Source organism: Orbicella faveolata, unplaced genomic scaffold (genome assembly GCF_042242905.1).
Source record: "Orbicella faveolata isolate gen_17 unplaced genomic scaffold, um_ofav_v1 contig_2, whole genome shotgun sequence".
Classification (NCBI taxonomy): Eukaryota; Metazoa; Cnidaria; class Anthozoa; order Scleractinia; family Merulinidae; genus Orbicella; species Orbicella faveolata.
In genome coordinates, this window is record NW_028301547.1 from 29,748,971 (window position 1) to 29,774,706 (window position 25,736).

The 25,736-nt window shown below is 39.7% G+C and overlaps 4 protein-coding genes across 6 annotated transcripts; all 4 read right to left on the reverse strand.

Moving 5' to 3' along the window:
- Positions 1 to 53: 53 nt before the first annotated feature.
- On the reverse strand, positions 54 to 8,978 carry LOC110063966 (uncharacterized). Of its 3 annotated transcripts, none has more exons than XM_089290748.1 (2): positions 8,910 to 8,978; positions 54 to 2,217 (listed from the first exon to the last, which is right to left on the reverse strand). In XM_089290748.1, the coding sequence occupies exon 2, from the start codon at positions 2,213 to 2,215 to the stop codon at positions 1,319 to 1,321; it is 897 nt and encodes a 298-aa protein (XP_089146874.1). In that variant the 5' UTR covers positions 2,216 to 2,217; positions 8,910 to 8,978; the 3' UTR covers positions 54 to 1,318. The 3 variants fall into 3 exon arrangements, with proteins under 3 accessions (XP_089146874.1, XP_020626623.2, XP_020626624.2); XM_020770964.2 differs by lacking the exon at positions 8,910 to 8,978 and adding an exon at positions 5,066 to 5,400; XM_020770965.2 differs by lacking the exon at positions 8,910 to 8,978 and adding an exon at positions 3,822 to 4,139.
- A 2,192-nt stretch (positions 8,979 to 11,170) lies between these two features.
- LOC110063849 (QRFP-like peptide receptor) lies at positions 11,171 to 12,728 on the reverse strand. Its single transcript, XM_020770845.2, has one exon. The coding sequence runs from the start codon at positions 12,465 to 12,467 to the stop codon at positions 11,508 to 11,510; it is 960 nt and encodes a 319-aa protein (XP_020626504.1). The 5' UTR covers positions 12,468 to 12,728; the 3' UTR covers positions 11,171 to 11,507.
- A 486-nt stretch (positions 12,729 to 13,214) lies between these two features.
- Positions 13,215 to 17,457, reverse strand: LOC110063875 (uncharacterized). Its single transcript, XM_020770870.2, has 2 exons — positions 16,501 to 17,457; positions 13,215 to 14,641 (listed from the first exon to the last, which is right to left on the reverse strand). The coding sequence occupies exons 1-2, from the start codon at positions 17,296 to 17,298 to the stop codon at positions 14,252 to 14,254; spliced, it is 1,188 nt and encodes a 395-aa protein (XP_020626529.1). The 5' UTR covers positions 17,299 to 17,457; the 3' UTR covers positions 13,215 to 14,251.
- Positions 17,458 to 18,147: 690 nt separating this feature from the next.
- LOC110063944 (anoctamin-4-like) lies at positions 18,148 to 25,587 on the reverse strand. Its single transcript, XM_020770939.2, has 5 exons — positions 25,002 to 25,587; positions 22,162 to 23,708; positions 21,569 to 21,693; positions 20,202 to 20,622; positions 18,148 to 19,433 (listed from the first exon to the last, which is right to left on the reverse strand). The coding sequence occupies exons 1-5, from the start codon at positions 25,335 to 25,337 to the stop codon at positions 19,139 to 19,141; spliced, it is 2,724 nt and encodes a 907-aa protein (XP_020626598.2). The 5' UTR covers positions 25,338 to 25,587; the 3' UTR covers positions 18,148 to 19,138.
- Positions 25,588 to 25,736: the final 149 nt, after the last annotated feature.

The following is a 25,736-nucleotide window of genomic DNA, read 5'->3' on the forward strand; positions in this document are numbered from 1 at the left end:
GTATGTTTTTTTAGTTATTTCAAGCGTCCCAATAATTATAATTACTACTTAACTTTTTCTTTTTTTTTTTTTACAAGGTTAGGTACTTGACACTTCATTAACTTTTTTTTTCATTTCATGTACTTTCAAAGTCCTTGTCTACACGAGTTAGATGTTCATTCCAATCTGAGGCCGGGACTTGCAGTTTGATTATAGTACATTAGACCGGTTACGCAAGCTTATGATTCTTAATTTTTTTTTTTCCAGAGACCGCTATATTCAATTTTATAGATCATGATCAATCCAGTTAACGGATACTCGATATTTTTAAGTTTGATTATAGTTAGAGGAAAGGCATTAAATTAATTCAACGTGACCATACTTCTCTTGGGCGCAAAGGGGCTGGAGGAGGCATGGAAACAAGTCAATCACTGCATGGGAAAAAACGTCAAACATTCAACGATGAGGGAAGCAACATGTAAAAAGGCAATCAACGACTACCAGTAAAATGCATGACAAATTCTTATGATTTATTCTTTGGTCAAAGCTTGGCAAACGAACATAGCTGGATCATTTCTTAATATACATTAACTCAATTTGATAAAATCTAAATTTCGTCAGATCTTTAACTGGTTTTACAACATTCGTGTCTCATGTTGTCCATGACTTCTAGATTGTAGCAAAGAACTGCACTTTCACTGAATATATTTGCAACTTAACCCGTAAGGGATATCACACGGCGGTCGACGATACGGAAAATATTGCACTTGAGTCCAGGAGGGGTCTCGTATTTTACGAGTGGTGAATTTTCCACCAAAATACTGGTGCCTGTAATATAATAAATTACAATATTTCACTGAACAAATTATTTGTTTATTTAAATCATATTTCACTTTACTACAGCAAGCATCTAAAGAAGAGATCTTTAGAACTTTATCAACTGCTTCGCAAATGTCCATGATTTTTGTCCTGGTGAAAAGGCTTGGCAGGTGCGAACCCATCGGTAGTTTTCTATATTGTAACATGTAAAGAATACCTTTTAATGGAACGACAAGAAAGTTCACCTAGGAAATAATGATCAAAAAAGTAACAGACACCATAAAATCTACCCACACAAAGAAATCACTGGCGTTGAGGATAGCATGATCACACACTATTCTAGTCCTTGATAATAACACCGTCATTCAAATTAATTCAATGAAACCTTGAGATGATCATGTGAAAATCGTCGTAAAATGAATGAAAAACAAAGGATTTTATCCACTAAATGACCTAAACCATTTTTCACTCTTATTTTACCAGGTTTTAAAACTGCCTGATCGCATTTTACATGTCGGAGCTAGCATCCTAGACTTGCTATTTGTTGAATATATTCGGAACTGTTCGACATTTGACGACGAGTGCTTCTTTGAGAAGAGCAGAAGAGATTTCTTGGAGCAAACATGTTCATTTGTATGCACTTCAAATTCTTACAGTTTTTCTCCTTTTTGGAGTCAGAGTCCTTTGTGTGATTGTGTGCCTCGTCATCATGACTTCTACGCTGTGATTCTTTCTGCGTGAATCCACTAATCAACGAGATGTAAGTAGAATCTGGTTTACGCACGTGATCAGTTTTAGAAATAGGCTTGTTCCTGACACAAGGACGATCGCGAATATGGTCTTCTTTAACAACTCTTCTGAGGCGCTCGATCGACACGCTTTTACACCCTGCAGGCGAATCTTGGTTGGAAGCTTCGAATGCAGCTCGCTTATCAACACTGCTGCGCTTTTCTCCCGGCATCCTCTCGGCGCGATCAGAGCCTTTAGCCCTGGAAGAATCTAACGATGTTAAAGTAGATCTTAGCCTGTTGATTTTGTACAGCCATTCGTCCGAGAGTTTGGTATCCGTCCAATTCAATGTTTGAACCTGAGGAACGCGTGTATGAGGCAGTGCCGGTTTTTCTATTTGTGCCGTTTCGTCTTCCTCTATTACTCGAGGTAGAGGGTTCAACCGCTTTATCAACGGATACGAGTTCGAGCGGGGGCGGTTATATTTGACTTTGGGCCAGGCCACGTTGCTGACTTGCTCCACGTACGCTCTTGACAAGCAGGAGGAACATGTATAGGATGATGCAGATTTCAGAACATCCTTTTGCCGGCGAAAACTTAAGACTTTCTCTGCCAGGGTGTCTCGTCTTAAACGCTGTTCTTCGTTGAGGCTCCTGTCGCCCGCAATATCGACCAGGAAAAGCTCCATCTCTGAAAAGCAAATAGCAGATTAAGTTCTGTACATTAACCATTTGCATCCAGGACTAAAAGCCTAGCTGAGACGTGACTCTAAGAAAAGCCGCCTTCAAGAAGCCGTTTAAAGAAAAGCCGCTTTCAAGAGGCCGTTTAAAATCACGCTTAACATCTTAGGCTCGAGATAACCTCAGCAGATATAGCCTGACAGACAAGACACAAATTTGACGGTGTGGCCGGTCAACGACTTTGGTTTCATCACCACTTCAGATTACACCATTCCACAATTGCATTTTTTTCTACAGATAGACAAGGAACTCATTTGACCATGCAGGTAAGGTGGCCTGCCTGTGCAAAGAACAGGTGTCTTTATACATGACTCCAGGGCCTTATTTTGCCAGCACCCAATGAAATCTTCGGTAGTCCGGTAGAGTTTGGCCAACCGTTTAAAATCATTATTTTTTGTGATAATTTGTGGTGTTTACTAAGACTTGAGTCCTAAATAATTATAGCCGTGAGACTATTCAGGCATATACAAAATATTATAATAAGGCATTAAAATTATATAAACATTGGTTACGTAATATATAATTGTATAACAACACTGTTATATAATAATGTAATAAGGTTGTCTCGTAACATTTATAATTAAGAGCATTACTAAGGGCGCTGAATTTTTTCGCTCTACTAACATTTTCTGCTGCAAGTTCTAAGCGTCAATTCTCCTCACCGAATTTCATATGCCACTCTTTACAACAATGTAAAACTAGCGCCGATAATTTGCCAGATCTTGACTTTTTCTATAGAGGAAGATTCCACTATTTTTTTCTCCCCATTACGGAAAAAAAACAATCGACATACAATTTTGAAATGTACTTCGGAGTGATTCGCTGACATTACTCCGCTTTGTTTTGAATAACAAACTAGCTCATCTTAACAGCATATTCAAGCCCAAAAACAAATCATGGAAATGTTAAAATGACGTTCGGCTTCAGACCAAAAGTAGGCGTTTTTATTATGGGAATAACAGAGAAAAACAATGACCAGGTTAAGCTTCATTCGGTTTACAATTGTATCAGATGTTTTTCTTTCAAATGAATCTTCCTCGTAAAACATCCATTGTCTGTTCCTAGAAGCACTTCCCCAGGCTAAAAGGAAAAATTATTTTGGGGCCTCACCGGATCAAACAAGACTTACTAACCTTTCATTCCCTCCGACGCGGGTTTGGTGGCACTAAGCCAAACCGACGACAGTTAGCAACAAGTGCTCGAGCGAAGTCATTCGAAATGAAGATCCGAGATGGATATCTTAAAATAATTATTGTACTTTAACCTGATTTACAGTTAAGCAAGGCGGTAGATATGATGAGAGCGGTTTATACGGTTGCGTTAATACCGATTAAGAACACAGCGCGATAACACAGCAGACAAGTATGTTGAAGACCCCTCGGTCAAGGTAAATCTGAAATATCTCATATTTATCCCTAGGGCCAGGGTCAAACCACATCTCGGAAATCCATTTTTTAGTTCTGCAAATCCTGTTTCTTGTAAAGAATTTTCCATCAGATTAACGTTTTCATAGTCTAATATTCAGCGAAACCGGCTTGAAGAACATAAATATACCTGTCATTTTGATAAACTTCCTGTTTGGCATAAACCTGTTGGAATATATATCGCGTGAATCGTAGTGAAGCTGTTCTGCCAATGAATCACTTTTGTCCTGTTTTGAACATGCTATGACGAAATATTCACGCAGATCTCGGCAGAAGATCGCTACAACTGAAGACCGGCTTAACGATTGCTGAGATCGAGAAATATACTCATGTGATTTGCACGCATGAATATTTTATGAAGGCTGTTTAGTCCACTGCCAAGGGCAATATGTCACACTTTGACAGGCCGCATAATGGAAAGCCGAAATGTAAACAAAAGCAGAAAAAAGAAATTATAACTTGTTTAGTCAAACTTGGCATTGAAGGCAAATATCGACCGTGTCTCCTCTCGCAAATTCAACAATGAAATTATCATGAGCATTATTTGCGTTTAATATAACATAGTGTAAACTTATTTTTCTTTATCCTGGTTTTATAGTTATTTTCCCGATTTTGTCTGAATACGGAAGTTGTAATCTTATGGCATCCTCCCTCCAAAACACTGGAACGAAACTGCGTCCAGTTTCCCTTGAGACCGGCTTGTACGAAACTACAGTGTAATATAAGTTGATCATTCGAGCGATCCTTCTCGATAGCGAATTTTCTGGTATTAAAAACGAGAACTTCGAGTTGATAATTTTATTCCATTTCGCCGACGAAAACATTCGCTATATGACAGGTGAATACATTTCGACAAATGTAGTCGACCGCTCGGAGGCAACCCTTTAAATTCCAAATAAGTATAAATCGGCTGTCTTGCACACGCACACACAAGTTTATAAGTGTCGACTATATTAACTCGTTAAAACCGTGTTCTCTACAATCTCGTGGCAAAATGAACGAAAGGTGTCTGGAACAGACTTAATTGAGTTAACGATTTTCAACACGTCATGTGTCGAAATTTCCAGCTATCCGCCTACACCTCCTAGCAGAAATTCCTAAATTGTTTACCAGATACTTAACGTATTTTCACGTAGAAGACTTGCTGCGATTTTAAGAGTCTTCCTCGCTACGATAGCGGAACAGATTCAAAGACATAAAAGGCTTTGAATAAAAGAAAAGGCCAAAAAATATCTGGGTTAGTTTCGACGATAAGTCACGCGATGGCTGTAGTTATGCTTTGTACACAAATACGGCTTAACTTGCGATGACTGCTGAGATATCTGTTCTAAATTATAAACTGAAAAGTCTATCGAGACTTGAGAAATGTATTACCTGCAAAGATATCTTCCACGTCTTTCTCTACAGCTTTCATGTCGACTTGCAATTGCTGTGACTCGCTCGAGCGGCGATCCGATAACGACTGAGGTGAACACTCTGCAGCAACTGTTTTCAATTTGAGATTTTGCCGATAGTCAGTTTTGACATCGCAAACAATCGCCAGTGACACGTGTCTATTGAAATAACCCCGCTACTGGCTGAGAAGATTCCGCAGTCAGGAGAGCAATGTCCTTGTCAGCCTCGAGTAACTTCTGAACCGCGACGAAACTAATTTCTGTCAAAAAACCGTAAAATTCGTGTTTAAATCCACACTCGGGGAACAGATCCGGAAGCTATAGCGAGAGTGGGTTATATATAACAATGAAATAGTATTTTCGTTCTGTTTGTTTTGGAAACATCCAGCAGTTCACGGGTTTTAAGAATGCACGTTTGAAGTACCTTAACATTAATGCGCTCAACTAAATCTCCATTATTTTTTGATATTTTCTTTCTAGAAATATGAGCAAAGAAAAATAAGTACTAAAACAATGAAGGTGCCGTTAATTATACTTATTTTTTCTCTTTTGTACTTGCTTTGTGTCAGATGTTTAAAAATATATATGTTAATTTCGGCCCACGCCTGATTGCGTTTTGCGATAAATGAATTTTTTTTAGAATTTCGGTGAATTTTAAAAATTTCAAGTCAGCGGGATATGATATTAGATCACGTACAAGTCGGTATAAAAGAAAAATAATAGCATTTAGCAGATCTTTGGGAAAATGTTGAACAGCACTTCAAAAAATTGTTACAAACAAAGATTTTGGGGTAGTTGTTTCAAAAGCATCTTGAAACGCAAGGCTCAACAAATTGCAAAATATATTGCATCCCTGAACAGCTGTGAAAAAAATATGGCTTTGGTTTGTCAGTGTTCTCATATAATGAAACGGCAAAGATTGAAGCTCTATAAAATGCAAACCAAACGCTTTCTCGTTTTCCAAACTTTCATTTATATATACATATAGTTCAACTTTGTAGTTCTTCTCTCTAACAGTTCTCAATTCCGTCTATAACACTTTCTCAGGGTCTTGAAGTCTTCGAGTGCCGCTGAGAGAAAATAATGCAATACATAAATGCAATAGATATACACAAAGTGTTTTGTAGCTCACGCGATGAAAACCATGTCCTTTGAGTAGTTTTTTTTTTTCTAAAAAAATAATTTTTTTTCATCAATAGAAAAAAATTTTTGCGACTTTCTTTTCTTTTCGTAAGAATGCGAAAAATGTGCGCGAATTGTATGACATGATACGTGACTCATTTTTCGCGCCAATCTCTGTCAACAAAATCATGTAATGAATTGTTTGCCTGTCTCATCGTGGAATAACAAGAATCGGATAATCAAAAGCGCGTATTTCATTCACCTTTGAAATTGGCTGAGAGTTCTGCCTGTGTTGACAATGCGTCAAACCCACCGAGGAACGTGATAAACGCTCAACTGATATCAACGGGATTCAACGTAAACATAACGTAAGACAACCAATGATCAAAATCTGTTGTGATCCAATTTCGCACACACGCGCAAGGATATTTTGCATAGTTTGAAACATAATTCGGCTCATCTTAAAATTTTAAGTGCAAATATATCACACCACTTGCTTGCGTTCAAAATCTTTGATTTCATGAGAGGAGATGCTATTCGTTAAAAGCATTTCGTGAGAGACAATGCTAAACGTTTGATGAAAGCATTTTCGTTGAATTATATATTCAGCCTGCAAACGCTACGAGTAACTAAATACATATGTAATACCCAGATTTTACTTCTGAATTGTGTATATGTTATTTCAGTAAGAAATGAAAAACATGCTATTTAGAATGTTAGGAGGTACACGTTTAAGACTGCAATTCTCCGCTTGTAACTTAAAATTGATGTGTTCTCCTGTTGTTTCTCGTTTATAATAGCAAAATACAACTCCAGGCAAGTCTTTCAAAGGTTCATTTCCTATTTTTGACAGATGGGCTGACAACTATCACGTGCGTACATATTGCCGCTTGGCAGAGATCAATAACTTCAGTGAAAATAACAATTTAAAAATGAGACTTGTACACTGAGGATAAAAATAACTCGATTGAGCTATGATTGTCCCCTAAAAATAACGCGAAGATTATGAAATAAAATCCCTTCAGGTGCTTCCGCTCTGGAAACAAAGAACAAAACAGACAAAATAAAACAAGAGTGAAAAAAAAAAAAATCATCTCGAAAAACATGTCTCATACAAAGTATTTTACAAACTCTTGAACACAAGTGAACGTGTTGAGAAGAACGTTTTTAGTTTTTACTACTTGTCAGGGCATACAGCCAGACCAAGTTAAAGTTTCCTGTCCGGTGAAGGAAATGCGTGGGTCGATCAATTCTGTTTTATTTCAGGTAAATTTCGAGCCGGCTAATTAACGTTCAAGAACAAAATCAATAACCGAGAGATCTACCATCGATAGTGAAGCGTACAAGGGACGAGTACATCTCCACGACTCTTTTCTCCATCATGCAGAGAAATAATCATATTTCACACCCGCTTCCACGTCCTGTTAGCCGCGTGGCATTTCTTTAGAAATGCAACTATTTAGCGCGTAAGGGGGCCGTGAAAAGCATGGAGTTCACAGTTTTCAAGAATAAACAGAAACGAACTTCTGATACTGGTAGTAGTGGTATTGCTAGAGTAGATCTGCCTGTCAGTTCTCAATTAAAAGGCGGGCAGGATAGAATTCGGTTTTATAGCAGCACTGAGCGAACCTTTGAGTGGGTTGGAATTCTCACATCATTTCCTTAATTTGCCATAGCGAAAGTCTTAGCATAAATCATAATCCCGCCCTCCTGAGGAGGGCTTAATCAGTGAAGTAAATAATTGCCTGGTTTGGAGTGGCGAAGAAGAGGAACACGAGATGTTTCGTCAGGTTTTCATTCGTACTAAATACACGTTAGACGAGTTTATTATTGTATGCTATTCCCGAATTTTCTAAAATCAATAACTTCCGTTTACAGAGAAACATTAAAAGAACAATTACATGTATGTGATTTCTGGCGAAATGCACCGTTCTATCGAGATTAAGTGTCGTTTTAAAATTCGTCGCTTTTTCTATACTACTTTTGAAAGTAAGCGCCATTATGAAAACTGATAGATGAAAAATTTAACGATTATTTTAGTGGGTCTGAAGAGAAACAGGCAAAAAATAATTGTGTATGATCTTAAATATTTTAATATACAGCCGAACCGTAGTAATTGCTTACTGCTAAATTAGCTCGGAAAGGCTAAGAAAGTTATGCCCCCTATGCATATAAGCCTTATTTTCAAGATAACCTCTCTTAATTATTATTTTAGGTATGGCTATTCGTGCACAGTGGTGTAGGATGAAAAAGCGCGTTAAGCCGCTTGGACCGGCAATCCACGTGGTTAGAAAATTCCCCTCAGAAAATAAGCTACCTGTATTTCTAGACTCTCTTGGGTGCTATAAAAATAACTCTCTTATAAACCCTTCATCCGGCCTCTTCATGTTCTAAATGAGCAACTAACGAAAGCTATCCTTGAAGTACTTGCAGCCCTATGACAAGAAGGTGCTTATGAAACGTTCTACTGCACACTCTTTAGATTGATGTTTGATGGTGTTTATGGGGGGATGGTGCATGGTTTAGAAGGGGAACTAATCGTGAGTGTGTTGTTGTTGTTGTATCTTTGGATGCATTACTTCTGAGAATTTTTTTTTTCTCCATTCAGTAATACGATGCATTGCAATATGAATTATCTAAAATCTTGTGCTGCAATACCTCCCAAAGAAGTTTAAAACTTTGTACCTGTGCATAAAACTTACCGTGAAAGAAGTTTCGTGATATGTGGCTTTCGTCCAAAACTTACAGAAGCTGTTGTTTGGGAGTTCAGAGAATTAACAATAGAAAAACCGATTTTGCATGCAATACTATACGTTACTACGTGACTAAACCATGTCATCAATTAATTACTCGCGTGTCCCATCAAATTTGGAGGTTACGGAAACAAAACAACAGCTGTGATAGGAAAAAATCTTTAATTTAAGGTTGAAAGGTTTGTCAAAATTGTGCGTCATGTTTCACAATCACGCAACAATACCTCAAATATTTTATCCGGTAATTCCACTCAAGCTTTTAAGAAAATTTCTTGCTGCCGGCAAAAATCAGGGTTTCGTGTGTCCAGACAGGCAATTTTAGCAATATGTAGGGCGGCGTGCACACTGCGCCGGAGAAATTCGAAAACCCATCTTTATTTCTACTCCCCGGGCCGTCACGAAAACGAAGATTTTCGAAAACGCTCTTGAAACCGAAGGAATCTGAGAACGCCGGCTTTTCGTTTTTCGTGTGCACGGCAAACAATTTGAAAACGGAACTTTTCGAGAACGCTCTTCAAACCAGAGGAATTTCAAAACGCCGGCTTTTCGTTTTTCGTGTGCAAGGCAAACATGTTGAAAACGGAGGTTTCCGAAAACGATGGCGTCACGGTAATCCTGCGTTTTTAAATTCATCCGGCGTAATGTGAACGGAAAATATTTGATGCGTTTTCAGAGTAAAACCTCCGTTTTCAAATTCCTCCACCGTACTGTGGCCGGGTCCTAATTTTTCTGTCGCCAGGAAAATTTTGTCAGATTGCGACATAATTAATTAAAAACTTATTTTTCGTGTAGCTAAAGGACAACTTGTGTACGTGGGCATTTTTCATAAGCTAGTTAGGGGAAAAGATATAACTATTTTGCTTTTTTTTTTCCACGGTCTAGCTTTAGGTGGCATGAACAAATGCCAATGGTTATATTCTCAGCCCGCGTTACTAAAATTCGAGATTAGTTTTACGTTATAAGCATGTGAATTGACTATGAAAAGCTCGATCTATATCTATATATAGATTTTTTTTCTGGAAGCGTTGAGTTGTATCCCTAGCGATGAGGTCCAGGTGATACGATAAGACTATCTCGAAAAATATAAATCGAAAAACACTTAAAGTTATTGAGAAGACTATTTTTTAAAACTTGAATATAACTGGAAGCGTAAGTGGTAGAAGTAGTGATAGAGGAGATAAAAACGGCTTTATAGTACTCAAGCACCTTCACGAAGACTTGAAAGTTTATAAATTTTCACACCATTTTGACCTGCCGCATTATTGGAATTGCCTCAGGTTTCTTGAGATTCTATTGCTGAGCCGTATTAATTACTTTCAAAAGTTAATGATCGGACCTATAATGAAATAGGGACATGTAACAAGTCGTAACGAAAAAGTACAATCAAACATGAAGCAGTGATTGGAATGAATTTAGCCAAGATCCCTAACACAAAGCTCTTCTCTTTATTAAAGTTTTTTTTACTTGTATAGTTTACAAGAGCGTCGGTCAATCCGCCTATTCACAAGCGCTCATCTGAACGGCGGATCTTGACAACATATCCTTGATGATCAGACACTCTTACTACAGTTTTGTTACAAGATATAAACTTCCGCTAAAACTAGAGGTAAATTAACTTTCCCCCGACTGTCTAGTCTACTGTTTTCATTAGTTCGTATAATCGTATTTTAAACGCGGCGGTAATGAAAAGAAGATAGCCCAGAGCCTGTTGAACTCAAAGTTTAATCTGATTTTGATTTCCGACTGTTGATTTATCGTAAAATCTCATATTCAGAACGATTGGTGGGGGACGCGGCAGAACACCAAACGGAGATTCGTGGAAAAGTCTGTCTAAAACAACAGGGGTCATTCCTCAAGGGAGAGAGGCACAGGGATCCCAAATAATGTTGTCTAAATAAAGGGTGGACCATTTGACTTTTGAGGGGGGATGGGTAATTTGGTAAAGTCATTTTTTTTTTTTTTTAGCCCTTTCATGCACTAGGAATTTTTTTTTCTTGTGACGTGTGCATGAAGGGTATTATTTTCTCCCTGTAACGGCCTTTTTAGGCTCACTGAACGTGTGTGAATTTGTTTTCTTGGCAATGGTCGTGAGCATGAATCCTCAGTTCTTTTGGTACAACTGTGCTTACAGGATGCTTTTTTTTCGAATCACTCCCCACCCCCTTTCAGTCCTTAAATCATCCACCCCTAATGGGACTTGGCAGACAAGCTCGAAAAGGTTTGCGTTTAATCAATCTCTCAATTATGGTAAAGGTAAATTCTCCTCACTGAAAACTGAAACACCCCTGACATAATGTTTATTTAAAGTATTTGCATTTTTGTCAGTCTCGAGAGTGTATAGTTAGGAAGAACAATTATTTCTTAGATTAAAAAAATACCATCTGGTTGTAAACGATTTTTGAAATGATGTTCAATTGTTTTTTGCTATTACATTAGCTGAAAGGGAGAGCTTAACGCTCGAACTTTTCAATCTAAAACTCTCCGATAGTTAATTTATTAGAAGAATGCTTGCACTATTTATTTTACGATAATCCGTTCTACTTAAACTTAGTTTACACTAGAATTTTCCAGTCTAGTCGAAGAGCGCAATTCAATGGAATTCTTTTCTTTTGACTTGTTTGTAAGGTGAAAACTTTTGGTTTTCCAGTGTAACAGCCTCTGCAAAGATCGTCTGAATCTCTCGCTGCGAAGACTGTACAAAAATGGATTCACTGTTGAGTTCAAGCAGACCAAAACTGTGCCAACCTTGTACGCAATGGAGCCATACTTGAAGCCAAAGTACGAAAGAACATAAGTGACCGTGTCAGGCAGGAGAAACACTCCGTGAAGAACTGTGACAATCAACAGAAGTTTGGTGACTTTCTTTCTTTGTTGTAGCAGCACTACCTGGGTTGAGCTGGAACTTTGACGGTTCCAAAGCTTATGAATTACTCTTCCGTAGAGAACAGCCATAAAGGTAAACGGGAAAGCGAAGTCAATGAAAAATGTCATCAACGTGTAAGCCTTGGCATATCCAATGTCCGGCCATTCTTCAATACAAATTTCGTGTCGCTTGCTGTACTTCATTACTACAGTTGCCGGGATCTCAGACACGACTGCCACTAACCAACTCGCTAAGATTCCTCGTTTTACTTTCTGTGCTGTGAGCCTTCGAGTATTGCTATGTGGAAACAAAATGGAGTTGTACCGTTCAAAGGCGATTAAAACCAGTGTAAAGACTGCAGCGGCTGTTCCAATCCAACTCAGGCTTCCTCCAGTCGCGACCTTACATAGAAGGTCACCCAGTAAAGCACTAGGGTGCTGAAGGAATGGACGAAAAATATACTGCGGCGATACGAAGAGGGCGAATGCCATGTCAGCAGCGGCAAGGTTTATCAAGAGATAGTTCATTGGCATTCTCATGGATTTGGTTCGGAGCACAACAACACAAACCAAAGTATTCCCTAGCAGATTTACAGCCACAAGGATAGAGAAAATTACCATGAGAATAACCTCTGTGTACGACATTCTATCAGAAGGCCCCTGGATAAGGCAAGGATAACTAAAAGCTGCTGCCTTTTCAGCCTTTGAATTCGGCTGTGTCACGATTTTCTCGTTCCAGTTGAAACTTTTTGACTATTGATTGTTGAGGCCTTCAGAGAATTAACCAAGGCAAACGCTCATTCTAAATAGTTCATCAGTTGAAACTGCTGATTTCCTACTGAGCAGTATTATAATTTTTCGCATAAGCTGTTCATTGGCTCTCCTTTTCTAGTTTCGATCAGTGATAAAAACGAAAGGCAACTGGACGAAAATGAAAATCTGAACGTTGCATTTATTTGGCCACCAACCAAATTTGAAGTTTTTGGCCAACTCCCTGGTATAAAGATTATTTTCTACCCCAGTGCTGTTTCTACGAGAGGCTTGGATTAACTCATCCCGAGCGCTTTGCGTTATGGCTAACACATGTGAATTTTTTCGCCCATTTATTTCTTTTTTTGTTTTCCTTTTTTTTTAACACGCGACCGCAAGGATTCCATTTTCAACAACTAAAAAGGCATTACGGCCATACGCCTACCTTTATAACCAGTTCTTCAACAGGTGCTACCAACTGGAATCCAGTTATCATTGTAGAAAGAGTATGGATGAAGGTATTAACAAGTGAAGTTCCACCCTACCGGGAAGAAAGTGAAATATTTCCCATCGCGGCCAGCACCGTTGTCCAAAATGTTTATCTTACATGTACCTTCCATTGTTTTGAAATGTGACTGTATGTTGTTTGTTATTTTCGTTACATTTACCTTCATTCCTTTATTGCTAAATTTTCTTCTAATTTTCTACAAATTCGTCCTGTTTGGACACACATTTTACATTCTTGACATTAGAAAGCGTGCATCAAATCAAAACACAAACTAAAACCTCAGGCTTCAGTACTACACAGAAACACAAAGTATATATGATGACGTAAAGTTGTAACTTTTCACAATAATTTCAACACGCGAAATCTCTTAGCATGTCTCAATGTACATGTATACGAAATGTCTTAAAAGAATACAGCAATCTTACGTTCAAGGCAATTTGCTTTTATAATCTTGCAGTTCTTTGTTCTTATGACGCACATTACATATGGACCATTATATTTTTGAGGGAGGAATAGGGGAAGTTATGCAAGCACCAAGAAAAAAATCCTGCACAATAAAGTAGTAAAAAATGTAACATAAAAAGTGTAAGGAGAGCCACACAAAAGAAAAATATGGAATAAATATAACAAAAAAACAAACAACCACACACACGTGCACACACAGACATTGAACAAAAATAAAAACATAGTTGCTCGAAAACACTGTCCAACTCCAACCCCCCCCCCCCCCCCGGGAAATGTAATGGTCCATCTCTGGTGTTGATAGTAAAATCACTTACTGATCGTAATCAGAGAAAAAATGATTAAGAGTGCATTAGGGCTGTGCTCTAGAAGCTCCCGGTTGCCACAGGCGACTAACTCTTGTCTTTGGGTGACTGGGAAAACTTACTTTTTAAACATAAGCTTAAGTGCTGGGCACCCAGGATTTCATGGTTAGGAACCCTTGGGCTCACCGTAATGTTTCTTATACCACAGCCTTGGTGCATGATCTACTTCTAATTTCTCATTTAAAAAGACAGGCAGATTGAGGGATAGTCTTGATCCACCTCTGCATTCTCAGAACTGACATTAAACCAAATGTGTTATGGTCAGTAAGGAGAATTTACACTTTGAATTTAAGATGGAACTGTGAACTTATTTCAACTATGCAGTCCTCAATCCAAGGAACTGGTTACTTCATCATAGTGTACAACTGTTTGATCTCCTTCTTGTAAGTGTCTTCAGATGCACATGGTGTCTCCAAAATCATAGGGATACCATTAAACCTTGGATCTCTCATTAAACGTCGGAATGCCTCAACTCCAATCTTTCCCTTGCCAATATTTTCATGTCTGTCTAAATGACAGCCGATCTCTCCCTTAGAGTCATTCAAGTGAACTGCCCTCAGGTATTTGAGGCCAATGATAGCGTCAAATTCATCCATCGTTTTTGACAAACCTTTCTCTGAAGCAATGTCATACCCTGCGGCAAAGGCATGGCATGTGTCCAGGCAGACAGCCACTCGAGACTTGTCCTGTACACGGTCAATTATGTCTCGCAACTCTTCAAATTTGCCACCAATCTGTTAAAATAGAGGAGAACACTACTTAAACATATTACATACATAAATAAGCAATGTACTGCAGTAATGTTATTTCACACAGTTTACATGAATACTCTGGAGGTTTGACAATATGTTGATATATAAGGGATGTTTACTTGTCTATGGCTTGTAGGCTTTGCACTTGGGTCAATGATAGAATAGATGAAAACAACAACAACAACAACCTCCCCTGTATCATTTATGGAAAAATATTCATTCTGGTATTATGTTGTTCAATTACCCTCCCAGAGAGGTGGAGGGAGGGGGTGACCACCCCGATCTTTTTGGAAATTCTAGATTTGGCTCATACTTTCCTTTACAAATTTTGGCTTTTGAGACCCCCTCCCTCTCAAAATTCCAAATAATTCTCCTTAGGGTGGGTATGGATATTTTCTGAAGCAACAAATTATTTACATATGATGTTTTGTGCCACAGATATAGTTTCAAATCACTAGTATGACCTGCACATGTACATGGTACTGTACAGAGATTATAAAATATCACATGTATCACACCATTGGCAAGACATAGTAAGTCACACTAAAAACATTTACCATTTAACATTTAACTTCAGTCAGTTTCCATTGCAGAAAAATGAGAAGGAGTACAGTGGAGCCCCACCTTACACCCTGTTAATATGGCCACATCATTGTTACAGCCCCTTTATTCTAGTCCAAACAGAAGCTCAGGTAGTCAGTTAGTTATTTAAAGAACCCCTTTAATATGGCCATCCCGTTAACATGGCCAAATTTTTGTGGCCTGTTGGTGACTGGATTGACGAGGTTCCACTGCATTGCTACTCCCCCTGTGTGGGACTTAGGGTTTGCAGGCAAGCCAGAGTCATATTTTCCAGGTTGGACAGACAATTCACTTTTACATGTACATGTACTTTATATCCCTGGGTCAAGAGAGGCACTGAGTCGGTCAAGTTACAGGTCAAAGAGCAAACAAAGGGTCCTGCCCAGTTCTAAGACCCACCCACACAATGCCTCTCACCATAGCACTAGAGGGCAGTAAGACAGAGCTGTCCAATAACACTTCCCACCGTCTAGGTTAACAATGGAAAACTGCTGACAATACTGTATATGCCTGCCTAAATTCTGGCTGGGCTATAAAAGCACTGGGTGCTGTGACAAATAATTGGGGCAATCTGGTAATTATGCTGGAGATTTTGAATTTTTGTAATCCCTTCTGGCCACAGAAATTAGAGTAAGGGCTGAAGTCAGTCTTCCTGCTTTATTGATCTCTAATACTGACCTCCCCTCGAGCAACCCTAAAACACAGAATCTGGAATTCAGAATCCAGAATCCAGAATCCTCATTTGCTAACTTGTTCAGTAGCTACTAGACATGAGGGCCAAATATATACCTCTGGCAAATTGCAGATCACTTAAACAAAATGGCTATTACCAGAAAACTCATTTTAGTCACTCACAGAGTGCTGAGAATCAAATTTTGACATACGTTAGTATAGATTCTCATAATCATAGCCCTCACAAGAAATAACAGTTGTATGAATTTCGACAGGTGGAGGATCATTGTTTCAAAAGAGGTAAAGTGTGAGAAGTCGTTTTTTTCTTGGTCTCTTAATTTTTACAGGGAAAAGCAACGCAACGTAATTTTTCATGTAATTGAAGAACTTGTTTTCTTTGATTTGTGGATTCCGGATTCCGAATTCCGAATTCCGAATTCCAGATTCTAGGATTCCGGTTCTGGATTTCGGATTCCAGTTTCGGGATTCCATGTTTTAGGGTTGCCCCCTCCCCTCACCCCACCCACCTCCTCATGAAGAAAAGAAAACTCTTATTGACTAATGACATAACAAAAGATACTACTCACAGTATTGCCTTGGCAGCTCATATTTTCTAAGACAGTAACAACAAATTTTGTTTCCTTGTGTGCCAAATTGATGCTTTCAGCTATCTTGTCAATGGATTCTTCAACTGTGATTTTGCCACAAGTTGAGCCTGGATGGAAATTGTACAGACAGAGCCCCAGCTTTTCACAGCGTTGCAGCTCATCCACAAGGGTGGATCGGCTTTTAGAGAGCGTTTCCTCGTCTGGAGATCCACAGTTCATGAGGTAAATACCATGTGGAAGAATCGAATGTGGAGAGAAGTTGGCTTTGGCACAAGCTTCTTTGAAGAGTTGGGCTGCTTTGTCTTCCAATGGTTTGCTTTTCCACTGGCGCTGTGATCTCAAGAAAAGCCCAAAAGCTTTAGCACCTATAGCCAGTGCCTCAGCCACTGCATTGTGGAGCCCTCCACCAATAGACACATGAGCTCCAACAAGCTTCTCCTGGTTAAACAATGACTGAATGTCATCTTCATATTTTATCGCCGTGTGCACATCCGAATCGTCTGTTTTCATTCTTTTGATTTTGGGTTTAACTTTTTCTTCAGTGATAGCTGAGCTGTTCAGTGTACTCACTTTCTGTTCATTTTCGTCTTGATCAGTAGTGCTTTTCTCTCGGGTCCGTTTCGTCGCCGTGGATTTCTGGGGCTTTCTCGTTCCCGCCTTTTCCTCTTTTCCCGTAGAGTTTGTTGCCGATGTCGATCCTGAGATTTGCGCAACTTCAGCAGCTCGAGAAGTTATTTCATCGACTGCTCTAGCTGCCAAACGAACACTCCGTCTCATGTTGAATACCTGGTGTCAAAAAGACTCAAAGAAAAGTAGCAGCCTATACAGTTCTGGCCGCCATTTTTTTTCTGCGGACGGCGGAAGATTGGATCGGGGGAGTGCTACAATAGATCCAGTCTTTCCACTTTCGTAATTTTCCGGACAGGATCAGGGAACGAGTTTGAGATCTTGCGTTCTTTCCGCGAATTTTAGGGCAAAACAGGGGCTGCTTGCAGTCTATTTGAGGTATGAAACAGAAATAATGCAGCTTTATGTCGTCATTGTTTGCTATCAAATAATCGATGCATCCGGAGAAGGGGGGATGGGAGGGGAGGAATTTGGCATCAAGGTTTGATACTAGAGTAGGAAATTTGATACTATATAGGGGGGGGGGGGGGTAGGGGGATTTAAAACAAATTGCCTCGAGATCATGTTGAAGCGTGGCATAAGACAACATCTTTGTATATGTTCTGGATGAAAAACAATGCCTTGAAACAGTTTATACATGTATAACATTTGACGGTCAATATTAACCTGTGAAAATTATTACTCACTTTTATAGTTTGATAAAAAAAAATTATTCTTGTAACAGAGGATGTTGAAAGCAGGTTTTCAAGAGATATATTTTGCTCTTTTCCATTACTTATTACGTTTTATCGCGTGGCATGACCTTATAACGGTTGGGTATTTAAGCACTATTTTTGTCCTGGGAGATGGGAATTTGACCATGCAAGTGGAAATTCAAAATCTCGGAGAATACCAGGGGATTAACCAGAGGGGTGCGATGCTGAAGCTTCGAATTGACTTATGCACTAACTATGGTTTTTAATTGCAGCAGAAATTTCAATTAAAGACCAAAAGACCGGCAGTAGCTCACTAAACAGATTTTATTGCCTGTAATCCACAAAACTAGCTAGTTTAGAAGGTTTTGGAGTAGGAAACTGAAACTTCAAACGATAAATTCAGTTCATTGTATTTGTCCAAACTGGTGCGTTTTCATTTGATATCATGTACATTTTGATGCATTTTCGTGAGTAAACGTATATTTTAAAAAAGTTCTTCAGAATGGAGACATATGAAAACGCTAGCCCTACCTCGCCAGTTAGTGTGGAGAGCAAAAACGGAAGCTGTCGTAGCAAAAACGAACTCAATGTGTCGCGGCTTAAAGTTTCAAACTCCTGAAGTGCACCCACTCACTTATTTTCACACATGTTTTCAGGTTCATGGTGCAGACCAAGAGACCTCTTACACCGCAGACTTACTCGGTTCCACTGTCATCGTTGACAGAGCCCTATCGATTGAGACCCCGTTTTCACCATGCTCCAGGTGTATAGATAAACCCAAAATTAAATTGCCTCTTATGATGGATAGTATTTTACTACATTGAACCACTGACTATTGTTGGACGTTTTTTTTCTTTTTTTTTTTTTTCAGTAGCCTGATGAGTTTAAAGAGGCGTTTGTTTTGAAAGTGCAGCAAAACCTGATATTAAAACGCAGACAAGAAACCCAAATAACCATAAGCTAGGTTAAAGTTTTTCTTTTCACGGCCTCTGCCTTATCAAAAAGATTAAATCTTAGCTATACTTTCAGTATTTATTGTTCGAAAATATGAAATTTCCGATTATGGTGAAATCCCTCTACCACTGAGCCACAACACTGTTGTGCTTTGTGAATCTACTCTCACTGATATGCAGTACAGTCAATCTACTCTGTATACTAGTTTGACCAACAAATGCAGCTGTTACCCTTAGTCTTACGAAGTATTCCAAAGTAGCCGTGATATGCATGTTCACTAGACACCGTTTTGTTATCATGATATGATTAGGGAAAGGCATCGTCGGAGCATTAGGCCTTAACTAAATGTCAGATTTAAGCACTGGTTTTTGCGAAGTTGTACCCGTTTTATCTTCTTCATCTTCACTTTCTTCGTCATCGCTGGCGACTCCTAGTTTTTCCTTGACCACTTGCTTCTCTCTTTCCATCTTAAACTTCAGGTTCTCAGGAACATCAGGAACGATCCAAGCTATCATGGCGGTTATTGAGTGTACCACGAAGAAGAACACCACGACGAAGGCGAGTCGAGCAGCAATCAGATTCCAGTACTGCTCGGAGTAGTTGTAAGGGTAGGTGCTGTCGTGGTAACCAGAATACCTGAGAGATGAGTGACACAACAAAGTTTATTTGTATGAAACATCAGATGCATTGGTTGGTCAGGAGACACCCTTGGGTTGTACATGTAATTAAGTGATCAATAAGGGAAAACCTGTACCCTCTGTTGCGAGAAAGGCATCCGCATTTTGAGTAGAAAAATATCATACTGATGACACAGCTAAGAATTAAGCCTAGTGTCTTTGATTGGTTGTCACTTCGTACGAAAATTGGCAACCTAGCAACAAACAATGGGAGAAACGAAACGAATCTGTGCAGTTGTAGGTCATTGGCACAAAATGTAAGTTAAATAAATATCTTAATTGACCACTCCCCCAATGGAGCTTTTCAGGGCCAATGAAGCCAAACAATGAAACAAATAATGCCAATGAACATAACATGAACATAAAATCCCAACTGGCAGGAGGCAGACTAGTTGGTTACTTCCAAGCGTGGCCGAGGAGTTGAACTGGGGTCTACCGAGAAACAACTCCAGCTTAGTGGTCAGAGTGGTACTTGAACCCGCGACCTCCGGATTTCAAGCTTAGTGCCCCAACCACTCGGCCGCGCTGCTTCCTGTCTCAATTGCAGATGTTCTCTGCGTTGACAACAACAACAAACTTGATCATACCCAGAGCCTCTGAACTGAGATATTTTTAATATAACTCAAGCAATACGAGTCCATTGGAACGTTATCTCTTGAGAATCATGTGGAGTAATGATTGGGGTGTATTACCACCTTGCTAAAGCTTCAGCTTAAACTACTGTTACCTGCAGTAGTCTCTGGTATAATTCACGTTTTCAGTAGGGTTCACAGGTTCTGTTCCAGGCTCCCAAGTGTAAAGGGTCTTAAGATCAATCGCAGCCAGGCTGTTGTTGAGGTATCCTTTTAAGGTGCCTCCTCCCGGTGAATCATGGTCCGGCGCATACTTGTATTTGTAGAGGAGCTTGGGAATGAAATCAGAGGTGAATGCCAATACGAATGCGTTCATTATGACTGCCACTTTGGTCACTGCCTCCAGTACTCCGTACCAGGCCCCTATATCTTCAACGCGAATGGTCTGTGGCCTTCGGTGGTAAGACACAAAGTTGATAGCATCCACTCGAATCTCCAAGACGGCGTTAATGAGTGCGAAGAGTGGTGCGAGCGGGAAGGCGGACACAAACATGGTCACAAAGCCGTACTGGAGAACTGAAAATAGCACCACATTATGTCATGATCACCTACTGATATGTACAGACACATTAATATGAGGGGAATAAATTAAAGGAGTGCTCTGAATGATAAGACAATCACGTGGACTGCTTCCAGTAAAACAAAGAAATTGCAGTCCCATCTTAAACTTCCATGGGGATGCGAACGTCCCATCCGCATCCAGCGGGTGAACATCGCGTCTGGTGCTCTTTAGGCCTTCACAATGTATCCAAATTGAACCCAAAAGAACTTTTATTGGGGAAAATCACAAAGGAAATTTACAATCGATGACGTTAAGATAAGCCAAAAAAAGATAGCTGGGAATGTTGAGTGAACTACCGTTGAGGACCTCCGAGAACAGGCACCTCTCTGCAACGGCCGCTTTTTGTTGTCCCGGCGGACGTTGCATATATTCACGCACCTCTTCACAACGGCAATAGCCACTAAAGCGGGACCCATCTGCCCGAATAACTCCTCTACAGCGGCCAGTTAGTCAACGACTGACGAATTGTGTATACAACCGAAAACCCTATTTTTTTTTTTTTTGTTGTGGAAGGTCACGACACTCGATTCGTACCGCGCGCCTTTGGTCTCTGTTTCCGTTTCATTGCTGTATCTAGATTGGATTACGGTTACAATAGACATTTTTTTTTTTTCAAAAAAATAAAAATGTTGCCATCCTCCTTTCAGAAAATACAACAGGTTTCATACTACACGACTGCCTCCCAAGAATAGCCACCTCTGCCCCCTGCCCCCTAGCGAGGTGGCCGTTGTGGAGGGGTTCGTTATTATGTCTAGCCTTTCTTCTCGTTGATGCCAATTTTAGTACATGTAAAGGTTTTGTTTTTAGCTCATTGAAAAGAAAATAACCGGTACGGTTAGCTGACACAAAACACAGGGTTCTTCTCTAATTAATATGAGTATCTTGACAAGTGTATCTTACCTATTTCAAGGTAGTCCCAAAACAAGAAGTGCTCCTCTAAAGCGCTCAAGTCATAGTCTCTGATGTGCTGTGGCCGATCACTGGAATCTTCTAGCTTTCTTCGTTTGTACCACAGCATAAGTGATCTGTATTAAGAAATTAAGATTACAAGCTAAGTTTTTAATTTTGACTCTAAAATTCTAATGCTTATAAACAGCAACAAAGTTCAGTCTCGTGGCTAGCGATCATGCAGGTTATGATTTTAATGCAGTCCGGTAACGAAGAACGCTCAATGGACCTTTTCGGCGATAAGGCGGCCATTTTGAATTCTTCTGTTTCAGTTTGATATTGTGGGATGCCTAGGGTACAAATACGTATTAATTTGCCACCTGACATGTCCGCCGTATCGCCGAAAAAGTCAATTACTCCTCTACCGCAAGAAAAACAATATTTCTTAAAACAGAATTTATGATCACAGGTGAAATGCTTTGGTATTATTCTAGCCCTAGATAATTACAAAGATTTTTCTTTTGTACGAGCACGAAGCTGAGTGACACGTATATTTGACTCAGCTGTGTATTCCTTACACGACCTTAATTGAGGACGTTACTTACGGAAGGCCAATTTCTATGACGTTTCCAATTATTTGCTGCCCCACCATGATGATGGCGATCTGGATGCAAAGCTCTAGGAAGCAACCCTGCTCACTGCAGCTAGTTAGTCGGTACTTGTCCATAACACGTGTGTATCTTCCAGGGGATCCAACAACCAGTTCGGACTTGAAGAATGCGATGTAAACTATGGAGGCGAAGGTGTTAACAAACTGGAACAAAGCCATTTTCACAGTGAAGCTGTCCTCATACGTACTAAAGGTTGCAGGATTCTCCCAGTTTGTCAACCAAACAGCCAACTTGTTGTAAACGTACTTTAATATCGTAATGGCCAGAAGGTTGATGCAGGCTGCAAGACCCGTTGTAAAAATACGAGCGCGCTTCTGGACAAGGCGATCTGGATTGCTGCTCAGGGTAGCGAAAGTAGCAGCACGGAACACCACCACACCAATGATGGCAGCTATGACTAGGAAAATCATGAAAGCGACTACGCTGAAAACTACAGTATAACGTCGGTACTGCTTCATTTTAGAGGCTCTGAAGATGATCTTGCCGGTTTCTGGATCTGGCTTGAAAGGGTTTCGTTCTTCTTCCGTGAGGCTCCTGACATATTCTGGTCGAAGCGGTTCATCTTCGTCTTCAAAATCCATTGTGTGCCATTGTTGTGCAATGGAGGCCTGCCTGCGCTTCCAGAACTCGAGGAAGAGCGTGGCCCAGATGGACGCGACTAAGGCCAGAAAGACAGTGCCATCGTTATCAAAGATGTGTGTGATGTATGCATAGAGGCAGGTAGTCGGAGCAAGGTTCCAGTAGCTGCACTGCCGATCACACAGGGGACACATGTACCAAACGCCTTCGTTCTTTTTGTCGCAGATGTCTTGCACTGGAATATATGAGCTTGCCGAAACGACTCCATACAGGAACACGATCAAGGCAACGATGGCAAGTGGAACCAGCATGGCGGTGTAAAACCCAAGCCAAGCAAAGTACAGGCCGATTTGATGACCAAAGTAATCTTTGATAGCATCGTAAGGCTGGTACTTGAAGCTTCTACCGAGTCGGGCCCAATCCCTCTTCAAGCGTTGGCGATCATTTGCAGGGGACTCACCCTCTCTCAGGTGAACAGGACCTTCATGTAAGGGATAGTGCGCGGTGTACGCACCATCCAATACAAGCCTCTTCAACCCCACGCACTGTGGATCTTGCGAAAATCGAGTGGTTTTCAACATCTGCTGAACGATGTACATTCGATCGACTGTACTGAAGAAAATCTCCTTGTCTTCGTGATTCACGTACTTTGTTAAATGCTCTTCTTTGAAGCGACCCATGAAATAATCTGGCTTCTCTCTCACTGTTGCATCATGGACGGTCAGTGGATTCCAGCGTGCGAGTTTCTCTAATCGCTTAGCGCCACAAGTAGTTTGTAAAAATGTTGTAAACTGGACGTCGCTTGGCTGAAGAGGCAGTTTTAATCTCATCTCCTCGGCTCGTCTGGCCAGAACTTCCCAAGGTGCGTGAATCAAGACAAAATGTCGAACAACCTCAGGGTCCTATAACAAGTGAGGAAATAAAATGGTAATCATAATTAAGTAAATTATTTGGAAGGCACAACAAAATAATCTTCAGGCGGCTTCACAGGTTAAATTTTTAGCAGGCCTAAGAAATTAATAATAATAAGCAAATTCTTGTCCAAAAATTTTGGTCTCGAATTTATCCTTATTTCCAATTCGTAAAAATTATTTGGGAACAGCTGCTATATTACCGCATGTGCAATATAATCTATCTACTATTCTCGTGATCAAATATCGGAAATTTATTTATTTTGAAAGTCCGTTGGCAAACTAACGTGACGTCTTTATGTCTAATCACCATCAAACTGATTTGCTAGTTTTACAATAAAGACATGTACCGGGCGGGGTCTTAAACATTCCAACACGGTTTATAATCTAGCTACCAATTGAAAGGGTGGGAAATTTCCCATATATGTAACGCATAAATTTCTTGAACATTCCAAATAACATATCAGTGCCTTCAACCCAACCCGTTACGTCCTATGTTTGCTCACTATATGGCACGTCTTTGTGCAGCAATTTTAATAAATGTTCACTAACAACCTTCAGCTTTGTATTTCACATGTTTATCCTGTCAAAATAAACGTTGATATGCAAATCCTGATAACTTATCCTCCGGGTGTAAGGCAGGGTTATCATATCTAAATAATTAATATAGTTTTTGTTTCAATTTGTTTCGTCTTACAGAAATAATTTTAATCTAGGAAACATAAAATTTTGGTGTTTAATAAACGTTATAGGGATTTTTGTTGCTCTGGATGACAGGTACTCTTAATGACCCTCAACCTGGTTAACTCGGGATTAATTATGTTTTCTTACCTTGATATTGCAACTAACGATAACGAAGAACGAAAAATTACGAGTTATATCCATTTGTTACCCAAAATATTTACTGCTTCGTGCGGTACTGCTAGTACCAATTAAACCGAAAGATCTAGAAATACAATGGGTCTCTTGACGTGTTTCAATAACATTAAAGAATGTTTTTTGGTTTTAATTCTAATTTTAGTTAATATCTGCCCTTCTAATAGAAATATCCTATGTATATTGTTGTCAATGATGTCTCTGGCCCTACCATTGAGCAAAACAAACTGCTGATGCACTTATGATTTAAGTTAATATGCTAAGTTGTAATTAGTAAAACAGAGAGAGACGACGGTCTTCAATCTGTATTGGGTCAACTCGGTCGCCCATGTAGTTTAGACGACAACCATTTGCAAATTACTCCTGATAATTTCGAGTATCAACTCAATAAGATTGAAGTAGCTGTACCTTTTCTGCAATGACACTATCGTGTTGAAGAACAAGACCTTTCTTTTGAAGTCGCTTTTCAAAAGACCTTCGTGATCGCGTCAGCGTCTTTGCATCTTTCTTAGCGTCGTCGTCTTTTTCATCTTTCTCTTTACAGGTCTCGTAGACCAAAACGTAATCAATACGCCTGCTGTAGTCCCCATCGCTTATGTACGCCTTATCGGTCGATGATTCTGTTAAAGGCGCTTTTTCTACATCAAGTTCAACAGTCTCGGTTACATCTGTTTGACTCAGTTCCGAATAGGCACTTCTATCCATATTTGGATCGCTTCGTCGTTGCAAGAGTCGTGATAACATAGACACAACTTATGAAGTTTTACTTCTGCGCCTTTAAATATCGTAAACCGTGCTAGCTCTGTGAATCAATTACAGATTACTAGCTTCACCTCTATCCCTTGGGTTTTAATCAGCCACACCGAAAAGTGCCACTGAAAAGAGCGGGTTACGTTTCTCGAATTATCGCCTTGAACGGAGCTTTGAAGTGCTAGAACTACACCCCAATATGTCCCACCTCCTTCAGAATAATCAATTTGTCTGTAAATGATATAAATATTGATGAGAAGCATCTATCACTTACAATAGTGCGCTACATTGTCCAAACAACATATTGCATTCCGTTGTTTTGACACGAACATGTGTTGATGATTTGTGTTTTGACTCCTGAAAAAATATCATCCGTAGCATTATTTATTTATT